Here is a 21,595-nt window from a genome sequence, read left to right as displayed (position 1 = left end):
TATGATGATATCTCTTATGATATCTCTCTTACTCTATATATGTATATACGTAAATGTATATCTGTATATCTAGTAACATGAGTTTGTTTACAATTCTAACTGTCGCCTGTATGGCGTCTCTACTGTACTCAATATTCAATTACAGCTATCGCCGCTTTTACTGTGCTCGTTCTGCACTTTTGTCATCTGGTTAAATATCATTTACTCATCTTACGGCCGCAGCTTTTCTGCTCTTAAGACTTTTTCTTCCTCCCTCCCACAATATCTGTCTTTCTCTGCTCTCTGTTGCTCTTTCACTGAACAATAAATTATATTGTTTTGGAGCTGTGCCGCCTGCTCAAAACTCTTTATTCATAAACAAAACAAGAAATGGGGATTCGCTTTGTTCTGGCTGCGTCTGGCTGGGCTCTGGGCTCACAGAATCTGAAACCGATTTCGAATCCGGTTACCAACATTTAATACTGCCCCTTCATGATAAACACACATGCATGTATACACACTCATACACACACGCACACCTTTCATGTTAATGATTTTTTTTATTAATAATCATGTTAATCATTTTCCATTGAATGTTGTTTTTGTTTGTTGTTTGCATTTGATGTCGATTTGAGTTTTGCATTTCGCAGCACCACTTTGATTGATTGCTCGATTGACAGCTTCGCAGATTGACTGATTGATTGATTGATGGACTGCTTGATGGATGGCCTAGCTGTGTGTGCTTTGCCTTGAAAACGCAACGCGTTTCCGTCAATGTCTTCGTCACCTGTTGCCATCACTTTCACTCGTCTCACGCTTTTGCATAACTCCGCACAGCGCCGCCCTCCTCCCTCCTCAGCCAGCCCACAGCAGCCGCCTCTTCGCATTGAACTTTGACCCGCTGGCGCCGCTTAATGCGCAGCATTGCGGAAACGCTCTCTGATGCTGGCGTCAACGGGCAAACGCAACTCCAATTCGAAAACAGAGACAAAAACTCGATTGCGCAATATCCGATTGGTTGTTGTCTTAGTTGTTGTCGTTGTTGTATTAGATGGTAACATTAGTAACTATTGCTGTTGTTGTTGTTGTTGTTGCTCGCAAGTTGTCGGTGAACCACTTAAGCCGCTTAGCCATTTGCCGCACTTACATGATTTATCTTCGCTGTGTTTTTTGTGCATTATCTTTTCTTTTTTTTTTTCTTTTTTTTTTTTTTTTTGTCTGTAGGTCAGCAGCACAGCGAAGATGACTTGCCAGACTCGCCCTTGCTCTTTTACTCTCTTTTAGGCTGTCTCTTTCCTTCCGTGCAACTGCGTGCTGAGTCAGGATATTCAGCAGTTGCCAAAAAGCCAAATTGCCTCAATTGATGACTGCTGTGGCGCACTTTGATTTTATATCAATATTTCAATTGTTTGTTTTTTCTTCCTTGTGTTCTCAGAGTACACATGTATCGCTATAGAGAGAGAATTAGTATCTTCTAGAATTTGAAGCAAGTTGAGGTTAAGATTTCCCAAGACTTAAAGAACTAAGCTTAAGCTGTTCTTAAGTGAAATCTTAACTCGGAAATTTGATATCATTGCGACTCCACGGAATTAAACCTGAGAAATGATTGCATCTATGTTACAAATGCAAAGATTTTATGGGAATACCGTATACCTGACCTACCACTGCATATAGAAGCATTCGTCTGTATGTATATGAGAGGCAGTCAAACGAAACTTGGTCAACTAACCGGACTCGGGAACTAAAAAATGCTAGATGCTTCAAGTTTGGCAAACACTTTCTATTCATATAGTGTTATAATATGATCTTGAATTATGAATGACCAAATGTCATAATAACTAATAATACAACAAGAGCTAAATGTTTTAAATTAGGTATAGACTTTATGTATAACCTATTCTTTATTCATACAAAGTTTTTATTAACTCTACCAACCGAACTCAGGAACCACGAATGTTAGACTCTTCACATTTAATATGAGCTTTCTACTAAGGAAAACCATGAGTCATATAATGTAATATTTTGATTAATTAATGCTAATTACCTAAGCGAACTCAGAAACTACAAATGCTAGAGTGTTCAAATAGGAGATATAGCTTCTCTATATACGCATGCTTTATATAGCGTGATATCTTGATATTATGGTGATCAGCTAACTAACCTAACTCAGCTTTTACAAGTGTCACAGACATCACATTTGGTATTTCATATATATGAATGAAATATACTACACTCAAAAGGAGAAACATCAGCTATCGATCCAATCAACTCGACCAACCGAACTCGGTTGAACTACAAATGCTAAACTCTTCCACTTTGACTCTTATATATTGTGATATCATGACATTATTTATATTTTGTATATGCGTTAGTAATGATTAGCTTATTCTTCAGTCAGATGTAGAGATGACAGCCATCAGACAGGAACTACAAATTTGGTAAATTTACAATTTAAAATTTGATAGATTTAGATATATGTATCTCATATGAGCTTGATAAAGTTTGTTAAGGAAAAAGTCAATGGCAGTTGCTTAGTTGGTGTTATTAGCCGATTAGTCAGCCAGGGCACACTTGCCATTGCCACCAACTAGTGGTTGCCTGTTGCTGCTGCTGCTGCTGCCATTGGCCACGTCTCATTTCACTCGATGCTCTTGAGTGCCTTGTTTGGCTTCCTCCTGCCTGCTGCACGCCTAAGTGGATTTGCTGTCGCTGCGTGCGTTCGCCTTCCATGCGCTTTATTAGCCATCGTGCACCAGTTGGCGGCGTCTCTTGGCGTGTTTCGCGTTACATTTCCATTGCATATAGACACAGAGAGAGACAGGCAGACAGACAGAAAGAGCAACAGTGAGACAGGGAGACAGTTAGACGGACAACGAAAAATGTTTTCTAATGTCAAAGACACGATTAATTACAAGCGGCCTAGTCGACGGCTCGTGACGTTATCGCTGCTGCTGCTGTTGCTGCTGCTGCCATTGTCGTGTTGGCTGCTTGGGGGCGGCGAGAAAACGAAAAAAAATACAACACAAAATTGGAGTATTGAATTCATTTGACGGAGGTGGGGCAGACAGAGCTGGCATGAGCCTAGCCCCCGAATGAGTCGCAGCTGAGCTGCATTGATTTGACAGGCTTTGAATGCAATGCAACAAACGTGATAAGCATTGCAGTTAGCTGGGATCGGGCATAAACTAGCATGTGTAGATATGTATATACACATATATATGCATATTTAGATACCATTATAAATCAGTGTCCATTGTCTGGCCTGCTCGGAATAATGAGCACAAAGACTCATTTCCATAAGCTAAACCCTACCCTTAAGTGCATTTGTTTTTCCATTTAATTTATAAAGAATTTCCATCAGACTGTATCGAGCGCTTCTATAAATTACCTTGATGCATTCAATATAAAGCTCAACACCCGTTTAGGCCTGAAACATTGGCCATATATGGTCTCAGACAAAGTCATCTTTGAAGCACCGTGACTCACTGCCTCTTCGAGCCGACGGAGGTCAGAGGAAATTAACTTTTGCCTGAACTTTACAGCTTGACAATGGCCCAGAGCTAAATTCTGGTTGCCTGAAAGCTCTGAAACATAATGTTAACAAGGGTTATGTGATTCAAAATATATATGTATATGTATGTATGTGTGTGTAACAACATGTATCTGATTCTTATGAGGAACTCTGTTCGTAGTTATGTTTAAGAGCTACATATAAAAAACTTTTGGTTTGAGGCTTCATTTATAATAGAGTACAGACTACAACTTAAGCTCAACATATATGTTTTCAGCTTAAATTTACGATATGAAACTCCACAAATAATCTCGACAAAATCCTTATAATTAAATGGAGTCCTATGATATCAATCAACTTATATTTCATTTTATACAGCTATAAAGAATCTTGATGTTGATCGATAATGATCAAGATAAGAAAACATAGATGTTTATTTAGTCTCTCTTATATAACAAAAGAGAGTGGATGAGATAAATGTAAAATCAATGTATTGTAGAAGAAGAACTATAAAGAAAACTTTCGTGGGCGTAGGAATCCTTAAAGCTTTTAACGCAGTTAAATGACCTCTCGACTCTACGCTCTCCAATCTTCACTCTCGACTCTTAACTCTCCTAATGAATACCAAAAATCCCAATCCAAATTAGTTTTGTTTGGCCCTTCCCCAAAATAGAGATAACTTCGTCATATCGATACACCACATCCTACCTACCCCAACACTCGTAAATTATCGCTCTATTTCGAAACACTAACTAAACACACAATGCTGACATCAATATTCTCTTCTTCTTCTCCGCTCTCTTCGCAGGTAAGCAACAACAAATGATAAGCAGTCAAGTGGAAAACCAAAAAATATGAAACATATTGGAAATTAGAAATCACTGATAAGAGGATGGCCAATAAATAATGAGTATAAAATGTGGTATAATGCGTCGATGACCCAGTTGAATGGCCAACAGGCTAATGACAACGGCCAATGGCCAACGGCGTTTGACAGATGAAATGTCTAGTCAAAGCTGACGCATGCCACAAATTCACTGAATCGTAAGTTGATGCCACACAAGAGTTTTTCTCTGTGTCCGTGTGTATGTGTGAAAAGGTGTGTAGGTGCTTATCGATACATTCTTCAGCGTGTTGCAACATTTGCTATTGCTTTTTTTTTTTTTGTGTATTTCTTATGCCCTACGTATCTTATCGTTGTTGTTAGCCATCATATCGTTGCATGTTGCAAGTGCGCTGCCTAACAAAATATTTAGGTAAATAGGCCAAAAGACAAAATAACATGGACAACAACAGCAACGGCAACGGCAACAGGGACAGCAATAGCAACAACTGCAACAGCAACTGCAACAAAGCGTAAGCTATAGTCAAAGCTCTTAGCATATGCAACAACCATAAGCACAGTCGCTTAGCTAAGACACACACTCACTACAAGCTGCCATGTGCCTAAGAGTTTCACTAGCAAGCGCTAGATGGCGCTCATTGAGCGCGTAAATATTTGTAGAGCAGTTCTGTTATAACTCTAATTTCAGCTAGAGTTTTAGATTTATATGTGTTACTAGTTAGCTATATTAATTAAATTTAATTTGCATTTTATTTGAACCCATATTGAAATTGTTGCTATGCAACTATTGTTATATATGTATATCTACTTATATAGTTTGCTTTGACTGATAGCAAGGTCGTGACATGGGCATTTTTGAGCTTTATTATTTTTGCTTGTATGGCAAATATGTGTGATTAGAGTAGCTGATTAAACCGTTATCTATGCGATATGCATATACTATGTATATATTTACCTGCCTATTTGGCCAGCGGGCGTGATTTGATTAAAATGATATAGTAGTTGGAAAAGCCAAATGCATTAATGCTGTTCGCCACAATTTGTTATTGTGTGTGCACGCTTTCGAGTGGGCCGTCGATTGTTGTGTTTGTTGCTGCTATTGTGGTTGTTATTTTTTCTTTTTTTTTCTATTCACACGCCAAGCGAATGCCGTAATGAGAGCGAATCATTATTCACACGCACAACATTCAATTGGGTTTGAGAAGCATGTGGCGACATCTGACGGCACACGCAGGCAACTCGCCCATTTAGCATGCTGTAAAACTAAATAAATCAAAGTTGCGCTCAAACTGTAACTTAAGCTTGCAACAGATCTTGGCTTGTTTTTGCTTGCTTTTTTTTTTTTTGGCGACTTTTTTGCGGCGACCTTGAAGCCGGATGTCAAAGCGCAGCGAAGCGCGACGTGCACGTGGTGTTGCATTGACAGGCGAATGAGCTAGTGTCGCTGTGTCTGTTTATGTTTTTTGTTTGTTGCTTAGCTCAAAGTGTTAAAAAATGCAAAAATGAAGCCAACAAAATCAAAACAAATAGCATCGACAAAAATTAGGTGAAATGGTTAATGAACTTGCCCGCTTTTTGTTTTAGTTTAGGCCAACACACATTGAGAGAATGAGAGAGAGAGAGAGAGAGGGAGACGGAGCGGGAGAGTGAGACGCCTTAGACCAACAGTAAGCCGCAATCTAAGCCGCCAAATGGACCAGTCAAACCGCTTAGGCAGCGCAAACACGCGACTCCAAAACGAGACCAGCTTTAAAAAAAACTACGAGTAGCACAAACACACACACAAAAAAAAAAATAAATAAATAAAAAAACAGCTGAGCGCTTGATGAGAGCGCTTCATGGAAGCGCAAACAAGAGAGAGAGAGAGAGAGGGAGAGAAGAAGAGCATGGCTTGGGCATGTGGTGAAACGCATTTGTCATAAACATTTTTGAAGCGCTGATTGAGAATTCGCAAAGCAGCGGCAGCGGCAGCGCCGTCGGCTTTTGCCTTGCTGTTCGCACTTCCCTTTTTGTTCTGTGCTCATTAGTTGCGTGCTGTGGGTGGGTTGGTAGATGGCGCTGTATATTGCTTGCTCGCTCATTCGCATGGAGTGACACACGCGGCTTTTGTCGAACGGAAGTCTTTTTGTGTGTGTGCGTGCGTGTGTTTAATGAGCCGGCAAAGTGTGTAAGTTGTTCAATCAAATTAACGGTTCTCCGTTTTTGTTTTCTTATGTTTTTTTTTTTTTTTTTTTTTTTTGGCATCGCAAAGCTTTGGTTGCGCTGATTATGTCTGCGCGAGAGATCAGCTGACTGCAACAGTTGCAGAATCACTGTAAAGTCCAATTGGACTTTAAGCAAATGAAATGTAATTGATGAATAATTATATTTGGAAGTTCCTCTTTATGATTATTGTTTTATATTGAATACAATTCATATTTGAATGCAAACTTCCCGTTTCATATCTAATTAAAATGATAGACACACAAACACAAACAGATCGCAGTTACTATTTTTGCATTATTTATGCTTTTTAAATTACAATAGAAAATTGAATATAAATACGTTAATATATAAATATGTATATATGTATGAATGTTTGAGTGTGTGTATGCATGTTTGTTTGAATACATTTATTGTTGCTGTTGATGTTGTTGTTTTTAGCGGTTTTGGTTTTCTCTCATTAATTATGCCAGCGATGCGGAGGCTTTTCATGGAAAAAGGAAGCTTTCCAGTTCGTTTAATTTCATTACGTTTACAGGCTAGAATTCATTTCACAACTAACAACAACAATCGTGTTGCACTTGCACTGGCCAATTCATTTTTATGCTACCTGCCTGCCTGCCTGCGGCCCAAAGGGGAAATAGCAAAGGAAACGATTGCCATCGCGTTGCAACGTTCTTGGCAATTATTTCCCTGCCCCTGCAACGTTACGGCGCGCCGCTGCAGCGACCATTTTTCCAAAGCAACGCCCCATCTGCCGCCCTCGGCAAATTGTCTATATTATGTATTCCTCTATCTCTATCTCTCTCTTTCTCTCCCTCTCACCATCTGTCTCTGTCTCTTTCTCACTCTGTCAGCTGTCATCATCCTTTGCTATGTTGAACGAGCAGATTTGCATTCTTCTTCCACTTCTTAAATGTCGTTAAGCAATCGAGTCGATTAGCTTTGCCATCAGCTTAGACAACGTAACGTGTTGCAATGAATAAATTTTACTAATTGTAAATATATATGTAAATGTTGTTTTAAAATTACCTTGAAATTACTTAAAATATGTTTATATTAAACAAAATGGTCAAACATGTTAAGTAATACAAGAGAATAAACTCTAAAAAAAACTTCTAGTTAGAGCATTTCCTATTCGACATTCTCAAGCGGAGCTGATTTTGATTGTTGCTTTGTTCTGCTTCTTCTGCCTAGTTGTTTGTTTGTTTTTTATTTTTTGCTGATTTACGTTACGCTTGACAAACTGCTGCTGCTGCTGCTGGGCCCTACCTAAGCTTTGGGCCTGACTAACAACAGACGCATTCAGCTGTTTTGCTGGTCATTCATTGCTGGCCAGCATTGACTGCCGTTTGACAGCCACTGGCGCACCATGCACGTATGCATGTGACTAGTTTGGCAGTCATTGCATTGCTGCTTCCACTTGTTATTTTCTCTCTCACGCGCCGGCATCTGACTGCCTGTGCCTCCTGCTCTCTCATCATTTCGTTTTCTGCACTCGCTCACTCTCGCTCTCTCTCTCACTCGTTCTGGCGCTTGGTCCACCTGTTGTTGTGCTGCACGATCAGCGCTCTGCCAGCGTCGCTTTGGCTTGGCTCTTGTGTGTGGTGCGACTTCAGTTTTAAAACGAAACGCGAGCGCAGCGCACGACGCTGATTGTTCGCTCGCTCGCTCGTTCGCTCATTACGTTATTCGGCCGCTACGTCGCGACGTCGTTGTCGTCGTTGATTTGAAGTTTCGTACGTACCGTTGTGGCTGTTGCGCTCTTGTTGTTGCGAATTTTGCGGTTACGCAGTTTTTTTTTTGTTTTTTGTTATTCCATTTTTGTTGATTTAGTTTTTAGTTGTTGTCATTTATTTAACACAAGTGCGCGTAATTGTTGTTGCTTTTCATTTCTTTCTGATTCGCATTGTTGTTAACAAGTGTTTGCCAAGGCAATTTTTGTGAGTGTTTGAATCTGTTGTGAATTGTATATAAAAAAAAAAAAGCAAAAACAAACGAAAACAAAGTAAAATTCTAGAGTGAATTCTTTCTCCTTTCTTTTTTTTATCTTAACTGAAAACGTTATCTGTGCCTATAATAAATATAGAAAGATTCCCAGTTTTAGATAATGTTAATGCTTGCCTTCATATAAGAGGCGTATATGCAACTTCCTTTTATCTATTCTTATTATTATGCGACTTCTTTTATTTTAGCTTCTCTTGTTCTACTGCTGCTTCTGCTTCTTAGCGCTGCTTAGCTTCCCATGACGCGCAGTGCAGCAGGAAGAAGCGCACAAGTGTAGGAGCGAGAAAGAGAGAGAGAGAGCGAGAGATAGGGACAGAGAGAGGCAGAGAGGGCGAGGGCGGGGTGCATATTGCTGCGGGGGCAGGTCTGCAAGCGTAAGGAAGAATTTCAAGTGCTGTCAGTTTCCCAGGCATTATTATCATTTTTGTCTTCTCCTTCTCTTTTCCCTTACCTTTTTGATGGCTTCTTTTCGTGTCTACCTAAGCAAAAGTCACAGTTCGTGAGGATTTTTTTTATTATCATTATTTTATATATATATACATATATATATATCTACACACACACATACACATGCACACACTAATGCCGTCACTGCATTTTTTCAATTAAATGCGACAGCTAATAAATCTATTTGGGTCTTGGATTACGCAGCTGAGTGAACAGGCAGGAAGGCAGGCAGGCAGGTAACTGCAGCAGCAGCAGCAGCAGCAGCCTTGAGATCTTTTAGCCAGGCCGACTTTCACTAGCCAGGAATGCAACAAGCAACCAGCTACAGCAACTACAACAACAACAACAGCCACAACATAAATCAGCAATCTGTTGCAGTTCTTGTTCTAGCTGCTGCTGTTGTTGTTGCTGGCCTTGAAGGCTTGACCCACTGTGCAGCTTGCCACATACCAAAAGCTCAAATCATAAGTCAAACGGGTTACAATTCTAAGCAACTGATTGCCAAACATAAATCTACCCTGTAAACAAAAGATTTCAATCTTTCTATTGAAAAATGAAACCCAATGAGGCAAAAATAAGTCACAAAGAGGAAATACCCTAGAATTATTTGTTATTTTTTATATGATATATTTCTTCATATATTTCTGTATATTACATAAAAAGTTAGTATTGCCACAAATTAGCATAAATTATTCTATTTAAATAAAATAATATAAAACTCAAAAGTTTTTAAATAATGATTAAATTCTTGCTCTTTTGTCATATTTACCAATTAGTGCATATACCTCGCCTTGGCTCTCAGTGTATGCTGGGTATTTAAACGACGCCAAGCTGTTTATTTTCGTTACTTTGACGTTGTTTACTTAATCTAATCAATTCCATTTGGGTCCTTCGTAGATAAAATTTCTAACGCTGACTAAATATGTTGATAAAATATTTGTGCTATATGCTAGAGATATTCCTCAAGTTAGTTCTTGTTGTTGATATGAAAAAAAAAAGAAACAAATAAATATATATATATATATATATGTATATATATATTTAAAGAGCTAATGCAAAATGTTCCAAATTATATAAACATTATAGACCCACTTAGGTGAGTGTGTCTTTGATTTAACTGAGCGTGCTTAAAGCCTAATTGATGGCCAGAAGTGAATCAGACCATGAGTGTAACGAATTGTATACATGATATATAGTATACATTAGTATAGCACCTAGTTTCCGACTGGGAATGGTATTATGCAACGAATGGTTTGGGTACAGTCATTATATAGACGAATTGAATTGAATAGTTATAGCATATATAGAATCGAATGCAATCAATCTAAAGGATTTAGGTATCAATGCTTGAAGTTGTTAGCGTTCATAAATATTAAGATTGTTTTTATGAATGAAATGCAGTCTATTCATGAAAACTGACTAACTTCCAATTATGTATTCATGAATATTTGTAACTTATTCATCAATAACTGATTGTATTCATTAGCGTGCCACAATTGCCACAATTCAATTATGCATGTAGAAATCGAATATTTGGTAACTCGATTATACGTACACTCATGAATATTTAAAGTGTATTCATGAATGTTTGAACAGATTTCTGAATTAAAGGATGATATTGTAGCGATTGATAGGTATTTAAAGTGCTTGATATACATAAGGCTAGACATTTCCAACATTTAGAATTACCATGAGTGTATTCATGAATAAGTCATGTATATTAATGAAGTCTCCTTTGCTTTTGCTCTCTAGAATGTTGTTTGATCTTAAGTATATTCATGAATATTCAAAGTATGAACAGTGAATACTTTGAATACGTGATTTGTTAAAAATGTACCATATTCGTGAATAGTATGAATACTTTGAATCACTGCAGCTGTCAAGTGCATTCACCTCAATTAGAGCCTATTGAGCTCGACGTCGGCTTCTGGTCTCGACTACGGTAATCGACTTATTACCCAAACCCTTAGCAAAAAAAAAAGAGTAAATTCTTAATGCCGCCTTGGCTGGCCGCAATTGGCAACGATTCACGCAAATGAAACGAAACCAGTTAACAAAGCCAATGGCTCGCACATTGGGCAAAACAAACAAACAGCAAAAAAGACCGCATTAAAGCAAAACGCAAAAAAAGGAAAAAAAATACAGCAACACACACACACACACTGAAAATGCACAGTTAAATGCTGAAGCGTTCAAATCACGTCATCTTTCTCTGTTAAACCCAACCCCTTCGGAGCCCGCCCCCGCCCCCAGCGCCCAGTTGCTCTGATTAACTGTACTCAGCTGTTGGCCGGCCGCAGATCGATTAAAAACTGCGGCACAAAAATTGTCACCAGATGGCGCTAATCACGCGAAAGGAGAAGCCAAAGGCGGTGGCAGCAGCAGTGAGTGAGTGAGTGAGTGAGTGAGTGAAAGTGACAGTGAACTCGATTGACCCGTGGTATCTTCCGTATACCCTGCAAACGGGCGGCGCAAAGCGGAGGATAGTTTGTGCGAGAGATAGGCGCAATGAATGTGCAGGAAATATTGTGGAACACGGATATTTGGAGCGAATTCGAAGTCTACAAATGTGGAAGACGGAAAAACTGGGAGGGGGGAGTAACAAAGGGTAGGGAGAGACAGGAAGATCGAGCTAATTAGAGCAGTGTTACAGGCAGATTATAATGATAGCAGATAACGCAGTTACATTGTGTAAGCCCTATCTCTAACATGATTCCATTAAAGCTTTATCTGTAAATATGAATATATACATATTTATATATATTAGCGCTTAAATGAAGGAGCAAATCGATTTACAGATTGGAATATATCACAAACACGTAAACAGATATGGCTATTTACAAGCAATTGTTATTAAAGAAACATCAAGTGTGTTTGGGGGCAGATAGATTACTAAACAAAAATGTAATATATATGTTCATGTGGATGTATATATTACAACTAGAGAAATAATGTTATGTTGGACTTTGATCAAAATCTGCTCAGCAGTCTCTACACAGCTGTCCGTACACTTTAAGCTTTTCTACAGGGTATTTCAAGTGTCGCATTTTATGACGGCGAGCTATCGCATGCGAGTGCACATGCGGCTCCTATTTAACTGCCTCGAAAGGGCGCACTTACATATGTACAAATGTATGTGTTGTTGTTGTTACTCTCGTTCGTTGTAATTGTTGCTGTTGCTTCTCATTTCACTTTCGAGAGTGAGTGTTAGTGTGAGTGTGTGTGTGTGCACAGCATCTGTAATTATAATTGGCGGCAGTTTCTTAGCTGTTTATGTGCAATTAAGCAAAAGCCGCGCATTTAAATCAATTAAATGTGTGTTACTCAATCAGCGGCGCTGAGGTTCAATCAACTTTTCGGGAGCCACCAAGTAGCTAACCGGTTCACACACACAGGCACATACACATCTGTATATGTATGTATGTAAATGTGTGTGTATATGTATAATATGTGAAAAGTCTGCCGCCTACCTTTACACATTCTCCACACACACGCACACACACGCACACTCTCGCACACACATACAAAGACACCTAGTGAGCCGCTCTGATGCCAACTTTTTCGGCAATCGCAATTACGAGTAAAGTTTGTAAGCGGCTTTTGTAGTTTTTCTTTTTCTTTTCTTTTATTTTATTTTATTTTTTTTTTTTTACAATTTTCCTCTTTATAAGTTTTGGCTGTTGTTTTTTTTGTTTTGTTTTGTTTGTGGCTGTAACTATTGCTGTAACACTAAGTGCACTTTATGGGACGCCATTTAAATGACGACATGCCAAAGAAAGTTATTTACCTGTTGTTGGTGTCTAAAGTTTTTACATGTTCATTCAACAGTTGTAGCAATACGTAATAAAGTTAGAAAACAAAAAATATATATGTGTATATATGTATATATGTGTATCTGTATATATAGAGTTTTCTATTCGTGAAGGCTTTATCATTGCTAAATCTCGCACAGGCCGTTTGTCATGACTAAACCGTAGCAATTAGTTTTTATGTGATAGGGGCAGACCATTTAGTTCTATCAAATTTTTTGCTATTCGACATGGATTTTTTTTTTTGGTAATCATGTGGTTGAGTTAAGTAAATCTCAAATGAATGTGCAAATATTTGTAGACGTTTCATAAATATTATTAGGTATGATATAATAACAAATGGATGGCCACTACACGCTACAGCTAAATGATGTTATTGTCCGAAAAAAATATTGATTGCCTCAGGTAGATAGATAAAACAACAACGATTTATGTCTGGGTTGTAAAACCAAATATCGGGATTTATATAATAATGTTCGTCATCAAATAAATCATAGCTCATCAAAGCTAACAGAGCATATATCATATCTAGCGATAGGCATTAATCGATAAAATATTGATAAGAAGTCTGAAAGATCTGAGCAATATAAGCTTATAACTAAAGCTTTTAATAGATAAATCCACGATTAAAGCAAATTCGTGATGTCGATAAGCATGAAGCAAAAATCTTGCGGGAGTACAAGAAAAGAATTAAAGTAATACAGGAACGGATTAAATTTTGAAATAGATTATATTGCAATGATAATAATAATATTGAAATGATATCATATCAAAAGTATTCTAAAAACATTGATACGAAAATAACGAGCAAAAGATAAATGCCAGAATGATGCTCTCGCGCAAGAGCAAAGATAAGAAGAGAGAGCGCGAGAGAAGCGGAATAAGTCATGATATTAATTATGGTCAATTGAATCGCTTAGTTGTGGAATCGTAGTTGAGCATTTTCTCCAATGCAACTTCTTAAGCTCAAGAAAGAAGAAGAAGCTGAAGCAGAAGCAGAAGCAAAAGCAAAAGCTATTTCAGCGAATTAGAGAAAGCTTCATTGAAACATTTCTTGAGCATTAAGTATCTCATTCAGTTACTCGAATCGATCAATTCGACTGCACAGCCCCGGTGCGTTGCGTCGTTACCGTGTTAACTTCATTGATCGATTTATGATGTTTACGTTTGTTAGCGAAACTTGTTTAGTCATCGTTCGGCTAACAGCTTCATCTTGGCCTGGCTTGGCTTGGCCTGGCCTGGCCGCTCTTGATGTCTGTGTAAATTCTTGCTGTCGTGCCAGCCGAAGATTGTCCCATATGGCACCTGTAGCTGGAGACATTCGTTGCGGTCGAGTTGAACCCGCTTTAGCTGCTCAACGGACAGGTACAGGTAGAGCAGGTGCCCATTGTTCATCTAGTCTAAAGGCAATTAAGTGCACTTTCATATGAACGCGAATGAAAGAAACCAGACCAAAAGCTGATGAGCCGCTAAGTTAGCATTAAGCTAGTTCCCTTGCTCTATAGCTAGAGACGCGTTAGATCTAATGGAACATGAAATACTTTTCATATTTATCACATATCAAAAATTAACTGTGTTTTTCAACAAAATCAAGTTTTTGAATTGCTCCAGCGAAAATTTTCTATTTTCTGCTTGATTCGTGCTGCTTCGTGTCACGGCAGAAAACACGATCTGTGCGCAACTTCGAGTCTCAGCTCTGCTTAGCTTTACTTCTCTGGTACGATGGGAACTTGAGCCACCCAAAGCAGCCAACTTGAATGTTTTGTTGCCCTCTGATCGCAATTATGTCTAAACTTTCTTGTCCAACTGCAGTTGCTGTGATATTTATACGTATAAACGTATATACGTATATATATATATATTTTTATATACATTATATCTGTGGGCTTTATGTTTTTATTTGCTATTTGTCATTTGTTAGATTTTCACCGCTTGTGAAATGTTTTCTAGTTCGTTTTGTTGGCATAGTTTAGTCTCTTTATGGGCGACCTCGTCGAGCACGTCATTGTTTCATATGAAATAACTGAAGGTTTACCCATAACAAATGCCGATGGCGATAAATGCTTTCGTCTAGTCTCGCTGACTAAGCTAACTGTACAAGACCCACAACGGGAGTCCCACAACAACCGAGACCCACCCACCCAACTTCAACTCAGAAATGATAACGCTAGAGCTCTACGTGGTGGACGAGAAAGCACATGAGAAACTTGTATAATTTAAATAACTTTGACAATTATCCGTTATTTGCGTGTTATGCAGCTCATGATGTTTATATAAGTAGAGTCTACGAGGAAAATATACGAAATGATCTTATGTATTGTTATTTATTGATTTGTAAATAGGAGAGACATATTTCGTAACTCTAGAACTTTTCGATATTGTTTCTTGAAGCGAACTCGATCTATGGGAGCTATGGGTCTGTTTTAGGTATGCGGATCAGTTTCGGAATACGAAACACAAATTTTATGCGGTTCTCTAAGGCATTGTGAATCAGAATGGAAGCTTATTTATATTTCGAGATACGCAAATCTTATCTAACATATCCCAATTGAATATTAACTGTTGCTAAGTATAGAAACTTGTCGCAGCTCTGATAGATACACTAAGAAATTTCAAGTCTCTTCTCACTTAAGCACTTTTCTACGCATTTATTATTTATCGATAGTAAGCAAGTGGAAAAAGTTATCGATGATTTGAAATTGACTTGATCTGTGTGGAACAGAACAGAACAGTTGAGCAGTAGGAATTTGGTAGTATATGGAAATATGGCTATTTGGGAAACAGAGACATGAAAGAAAGTTCTACTACAAACATCTAAATACTGGCACGATATGCAAATCTTATCTAGTATAGGAATGTGTCGCAGCTCTGCCATATATCACCTACATACATACACAAAGATATTTCGACTCTAACTGTTCTCGCTACCTTAATCACTTTTATATCTATTCTTATGCATCTCTCTGGCTGTGGTCGAGCCGCTGCGTCTGCTATAACTCACATTGGAAAGTGTTGACATTAATCACCTTGGCAAATGGTGAATTCACTTGCCATTGATTTATATTTTATTGCCTCTCCGTGTGGCGTGTCTTTTCGATAAGCGTGCGGCAATGATTAAATAAATAAATAATACAGAAAAAGAAAAGAAAAATTAAGTAATAAAAAACAAATTGTCTTGCAGTGTTTGGCCAGAGCTCCGCTGATAACAAGACAATAGAGTGCGTCAATCTGAGGGACTCTTTAGTTCGTTATCGATTTCAGTGAAAGCGAAAAAGTTATCGATAAAGTCGTTGCAGGCCTTTACAAGTTGTGATAAGCTTATCAAACACTTCAGCTACCTGTGCTCAGCTGTTGATCGTGATCAGACATATACATACATGTATGTATGTATCTTAGGGCGTGACCACGCCTTAGCAGCATGTCATGGCAGCATGCCTATGTTTCAAGTTTAGACAACAGAACGCTCTAGCAATTGCCTGCTAATAACTTGTGTACATATTTTTCCTAACACGTTAATCGAATGCAAATCAGCCGAACACCTTTCTGTGGCGCTCTGCGAGTGGTTGGTCACACTGTGATCATCGCTGTGTCTGGGCGGAGAGCTGCGCCAAGCCGTGCTCAAGTGGCCCGCAGCTGTTCCTTTCACTTGGCCGCTCACATGGCAAGTAGTATGTGGCCTATACGAGGGCTGTTCCAGTGGATACTCTCTGGACGTTGGACTTGATATAAAGCATTAAGAATGTTTACAAAATATATAAGAATTTTTCTTGTTTATAGTCTTCATTATGTAAGTTAGCATGGGCTAAATGGAAAACCTGAAAATAGAGTATGCCTTCCAAACAGAAAAGAAATATTTTCTATACAAAACTTGAGACGCCTCAATGAAATATAGCTCCACTAATAATTTGAAAGCATTTAAATAAATTTCTTCAAATTATTCGTGGAAATACATTTCGTAGCCATAGAGCTAGATAAATGGTTTATAACAAAAGCTTCAACTAGATCAATGTTCTCTAACAAAAGCTAACTGATTCAAGGATTATTGAAAATTGACAGCCCTAATAAGAATATTAGAAACTAATTGGAATATATCGTATATTTTACTCTATAGATAATTTTGCATATGGAACATCATTAAGACGTTTTAAAGCGCCTTAATGTGTGTTTCTTTCTTTGTGATTATTGTATTGTTATTAATGATAATGATGGATGGTTTAAGGCAGATGAATAACCAATGCAAAAACGATCTTTAATGGCTGGCTTTGCGGTTAAGTTTCTGGGTAATCTTAGTATATGAGTGCACCTCGTGTACTCACACGAACAGAGTCAGACAGACACTCACACTCACACTCACACTCACACTCAGGCTCATGCTCACACTCACACTCACAGTCACACTCGCCGCTCGATTTGCACCCATGATTGTAGCTAACTATAGCGTTATTTGAATCAACAAACAGCGAAATGCGCTCGTTGCATACCTTTTGCTACACTTCATTATGTATATTACTATCTCCCTCTCTCTCTCTCTCCCTCTCTCGTTCACTCTATGTGTACTTCTCCTGCCCCCCTTTTGCATAATGACAACATATAATTTGGCCTTTCTTTTTGCTTGCTTGCATATTTCTTGGCCGCCGACGATTTTGTTGTTATTGTTGTTGTTGTTGTAGATTTCTTCTTCTTAAAGAGCTTGGACGTCGCCGTCGTCGTCGCTGTCGTCGTGGGTTGTTAAGTCTGATTGCAAATTATTATGGATAGAGCGTCGGAACGGACCACCAGATGAATCGAATCGGCCGCGTACTCCGCTCCAAAGGGTGTGGGCGTGGCTGCCTCCGCTCGCAGAGTCGGTTGCATGCCGCCTGCAGTTTTTCCTCAACTTCTTTGTATACAGATTTTTTTATTTATTATTTCGTTTTTTTTCCTCTTTTTACCATTTTCGTATCACAAAAGTTTTCATGGCATTTTATGCTAATTTACGATGTTTTTTTTTTTCTTCTGGCTTTTGCGCTTGCCGTTTTTTAATTAATTTTTGGACTCCGCCCAAAACGGGAGAGACGCAAGCGAACGCGTTGCCTTCACTGAGTCCATTGTCAGTTCATTATGATAATAAACGATTCCATATATTTGCAGTTCACTGTAGTAGTAGTCGTTGTTGTTGTTGTAATTGTGCAGTTTCTATGCATAAAGCGTAGTTAGAGATTTTTTTTTTTTTCAATTAGCATTTTCCATGTGTGTGCAAGAAATTGTAAAAGGATATGATGGTCAGCGAAAGCCTTATTCTCTTCTTATGAAATTGTCAAGTGAATGAAATGAATACTCAATGAACTCGAAGAACATGAGTGCAGCAGCAAATGGATTGAAAATCTTATAATAAAAAAATCTTAAAATCTTAATCTATTGATTAAGCTCACAGTTTGAATTGCTGGATTTATTTTGAAACTTGTGCAAGTACAAGTTATAAATTTATACACATACACATAAGTTTGTGTATACATGTGTATATAACTAGATTTATATTTATTTATGCTGACTGTTGCTAAGTGAACTTTTTTGAAAAAGTTTTCTTTTGGTATGACATCAAAATGAATGCAATTCATGCTTGAAAAATAGAAAGATGAAAGATTATCGTCGACATTACAAGCTCGTACAATATACATATGTATTGTATATAAATACATTCATATATATTTGACTACCTTCAATATTGTTTGCATTAATATTCTGCTGCTTAAGGCCATCTCGCTCTATATGCTGAATTTTCAATTTAGTTTTAGCTTGATGTACAAAATTTTATTAGATTTTTATATTATGTTTTATATATAAATATTTTATATATATTTGTATGTATTTTATATATATTTTCAATATATATGTTCTGCATATATTTTATATATTTTTTATAATCATATTTTATATAATCAATTTTTAATTATAAAACCCCAAGAACTTCAATTGCAAGCAAGTAAAATAAATCATTTCATTTTCCATTTGGCTTTAATATTCTACGTAACGTGACAGCTGATAACATGCGTCACGTAACGCACGTGTGTCATCTTACTCACTACACGTTATACGTCATATGCGAACACAACTTGTTATACTTACGTTAACTTGCTGACGTTCGTGGTTACGCGTTACGTTAAAGCACGTTAATTCGTAACGTTCACACGGCGCGTATGCGTAATGTTTGTTTTTCTTTTAGACGTACAACTATTAATAATCTCGATTTCGTTAAGTGTACCCTTTTTCAGTTATTAGCTCCCATTGGCTGGGCAAAGTTCTGTTCCGAAATCATTTATCTTCGATTCGAAACTAGTTCAGCTCTGACTCAGATCATTTTCGCTAATTGTTACAGTTGTTTATTAGCGTATTTAAGTGCCGAGTCGAGCCGTTTGCTTTCTCGCTTTATTAGCTCTACGCAAAAAAAAAAAAAAGGTCGAATAAACCTTTTGCATGTGTGTACACAGTTGTACGCTTCTATACGTGTATGTGTGTGTGTGTGTGTGTGTGTGCTACCTTAATTGGCAATACTTTTTCTGCTCTTTTTTTACATTTTCATTACTTGCTGTTTACGTCGAAAATTTCTAGTAAGCAAATAAATCGCTGGTGCCACGCCCCGCCTCGTCCCGCCCCCATGCCCAGCTACAGAAGCTGTGAGCTTTCTGCCTGAGTGCGTTTGCAGTGCTACCAAATGGGTGTCCATTGTTGTTGTTGTTGTTGTTGTTTCTGCTGCTGGTGTTTTTGTTTTAGTAGCACAGGTACAGCTATTGCCGTGCGTCAGTCAACGTCACCTTTACTACAGGTGTGTCTGAGCAAGTGCATAATCAATGTGAATTTCTGTGCGAATTGAGCTCAACTAGTTTGCCCAGCCTCGGCTGCCATTGTCAGTTAATTTCTATATGTATATATATATGTGTGTGTGTGTGTGTGTATATCTTGCCATGCTCTTATAAAATACATTTATATATATGTATATATTTATATGTATATAGAAATATCTTTCTCGCATTTTTTATTTTAATGCAAAATGCATGTGAGACGACAAATGCATTCATAGAAAACATTACAACGCTGGGAAAAGCGGCCAACAAAAGGCAACAAAAACACAGACTTAGAGAAAAGCAAGGCAAGAGTCTGAAATATATCCTGTTAGTTGACGAGCAATTGCAATTGTAAGATACCCTGTAATGGAAGTAACCGAAGCTTTCGGTTTGTTTAGTTTCAATAAATGGCATATTATTTTTGGTTCAGTGAAACGCAAACAAATGCGAAAATTACGTCTTCTGTTTCAATGTAACTCAATCAACGAATAGGAAATTCCTTTGTTCAATAAATTGGCTTGAATTCGTATTGGAAACCTTAGACATTTTGCCTGGGCAAACATTTGGTCGTATGTGAATGAAATCAAAAACGGAAATTTCCTGCTATCAGTGCTTGTGTGATTTCTCAGATTTCATTGTTTACTGGCGAAGAATTTGTGTGTGTTCGACTCTCCGATAAAAAGGCGACAGGCGAATGGCAGCTACTGCATTTGATAAGCCGAACGATTCCATACGATAAGGCAGCAGCAGTAGCAGCAGTAGCAGCAGCAGCAACAGCAGCGACTGTTGTTGCCACATTTGCAATTGCATCAGCGATAAGAACGGTAGCGCGAGCGCGTGTGGCTAGTGTGATATAAATCAAAATAAAATAACATATATATAATATATATATATATATACATATATCTTTAGAGTTTTGAAACGGTGCAATGTGCCACAACGTGCTACGAGTCGAGCTAAATGGCATTGCCACAAGTGAAGAACGAGCTGCGAGTGCGATCTGTGACTTTTAGCCAAAATGCTAACTGTAATGTGTAATGTAACTAAATGTAATTAACAACGAAACAACATAAACAATAATTCAACAAAAAGTGTGCTACAACAACAACAACAACAACAACTCTAGAAAATACCAAAGATCAAAGATCAAAGATCCAGCATTGGAATGTTCGACGTGCCGCCCAAGTGTCCAGCGCTGGCTAACAAATTGAGCGGGCTCTTTGGCTGGCGCCACACCTACAAGGTGGCTGCCAAGCATGAGGGCATACCCCATGGCAACCTGCACAAGTCCTACTCCCTGACGCTGCCCAAGCGGCCGCCGTCGCCCAGCTACGCTTGTGTCAAGGTAACTCTCTCTCTCTCTCTCTCTCTCTCTCTCTCTCTCTCTCACTCCTTCAGTCTTCCCCGCTCTCCCTCGCGCTGCCCCCAACTAATTAATATGTGAGCAAAGACTTGAAGCTTAATAATGTTGACAGACACGCCCACTTAACGAAACGCCCACACACACACACAGAAATATATGCAAATATTTTATGATAGCTGATAGCCATTGTTTGCCCATCGACGCATCATTTCCATTGACAAATGGCCATAATGAAACAATCAATGGGCTATGAAGAGGGTCAACAAACACAAAAATGAAACAAAGCAAGAAAATAAAATCAACAAGCAAATGCACAGTGGGCTAAATATGTTAAATATTGCATACAAAGTATATAAATTTAAAGTAATTTTAAATATTTATCAAGGTGTTTTTTATTTTCAGACCTAATTTTTGGCTTAGGCTAATATTCTATAAAAACTTATATAAATCTAGAGCATGGATTTATTTTTAAATTTACTATTAGTTATTGTTTATGTAAATGTGTTATTTTTTAGTTTATTTATTTATTTTCTATTTATTTATTATGTTTCTTATTTATAATTATTTTTTTATACTTAAATTTTTATTTTATTTTTTTTTTAATATTTATAT

General features: G+C 37.9%; 1 protein-coding gene across 4 annotated transcripts in view; it reads left to right on the top strand.

The window, feature by feature from the left end:
• The window catches only part of baz (par-3 family cell polarity regulator), a 49,675-nt gene that overhangs the window by 18,445 nt on the left and 9,635 nt on the right, over positions 1-21,595 (top strand). For 2 of the 4 annotated variants that reach the window (XM_018016033.2, XM_018016031.2), the window contains exons 1-2: positions 8,146-8,275; positions 20,533-20,965. The exons of 1 other annotated variant lie outside the window; for it this stretch is intronic. In XM_018016033.2, the coding sequence (XP_017871522.2) occupies positions 20,786-20,965 (180 nt within the window). In that variant the 5' untranslated portion in view covers positions 8,146-8,275; positions 20,533-20,785. Of the gene's footprint in view, positions 1-8,145; positions 8,276-8,326; positions 8,480-20,532; positions 20,966-21,595 lie in introns of those variants that run through there. One more of the 4 variants, XM_089474573.1, reaches the window with a different exon arrangement.

The sequence above is a fragment of the Drosophila arizonae genome, chromosome X (assembly GCF_054131065.1).
Source record: "Drosophila arizonae isolate 15081-1271.41 chromosome X, UAZ_ARI_1.0, whole genome shotgun sequence".
NCBI classification, from domain to species: Eukaryota; Metazoa; Arthropoda; class Insecta; order Diptera; family Drosophilidae; genus Drosophila; species Drosophila arizonae.
This window is presented reverse-complemented; position numbering and strand designations above follow the sequence as displayed.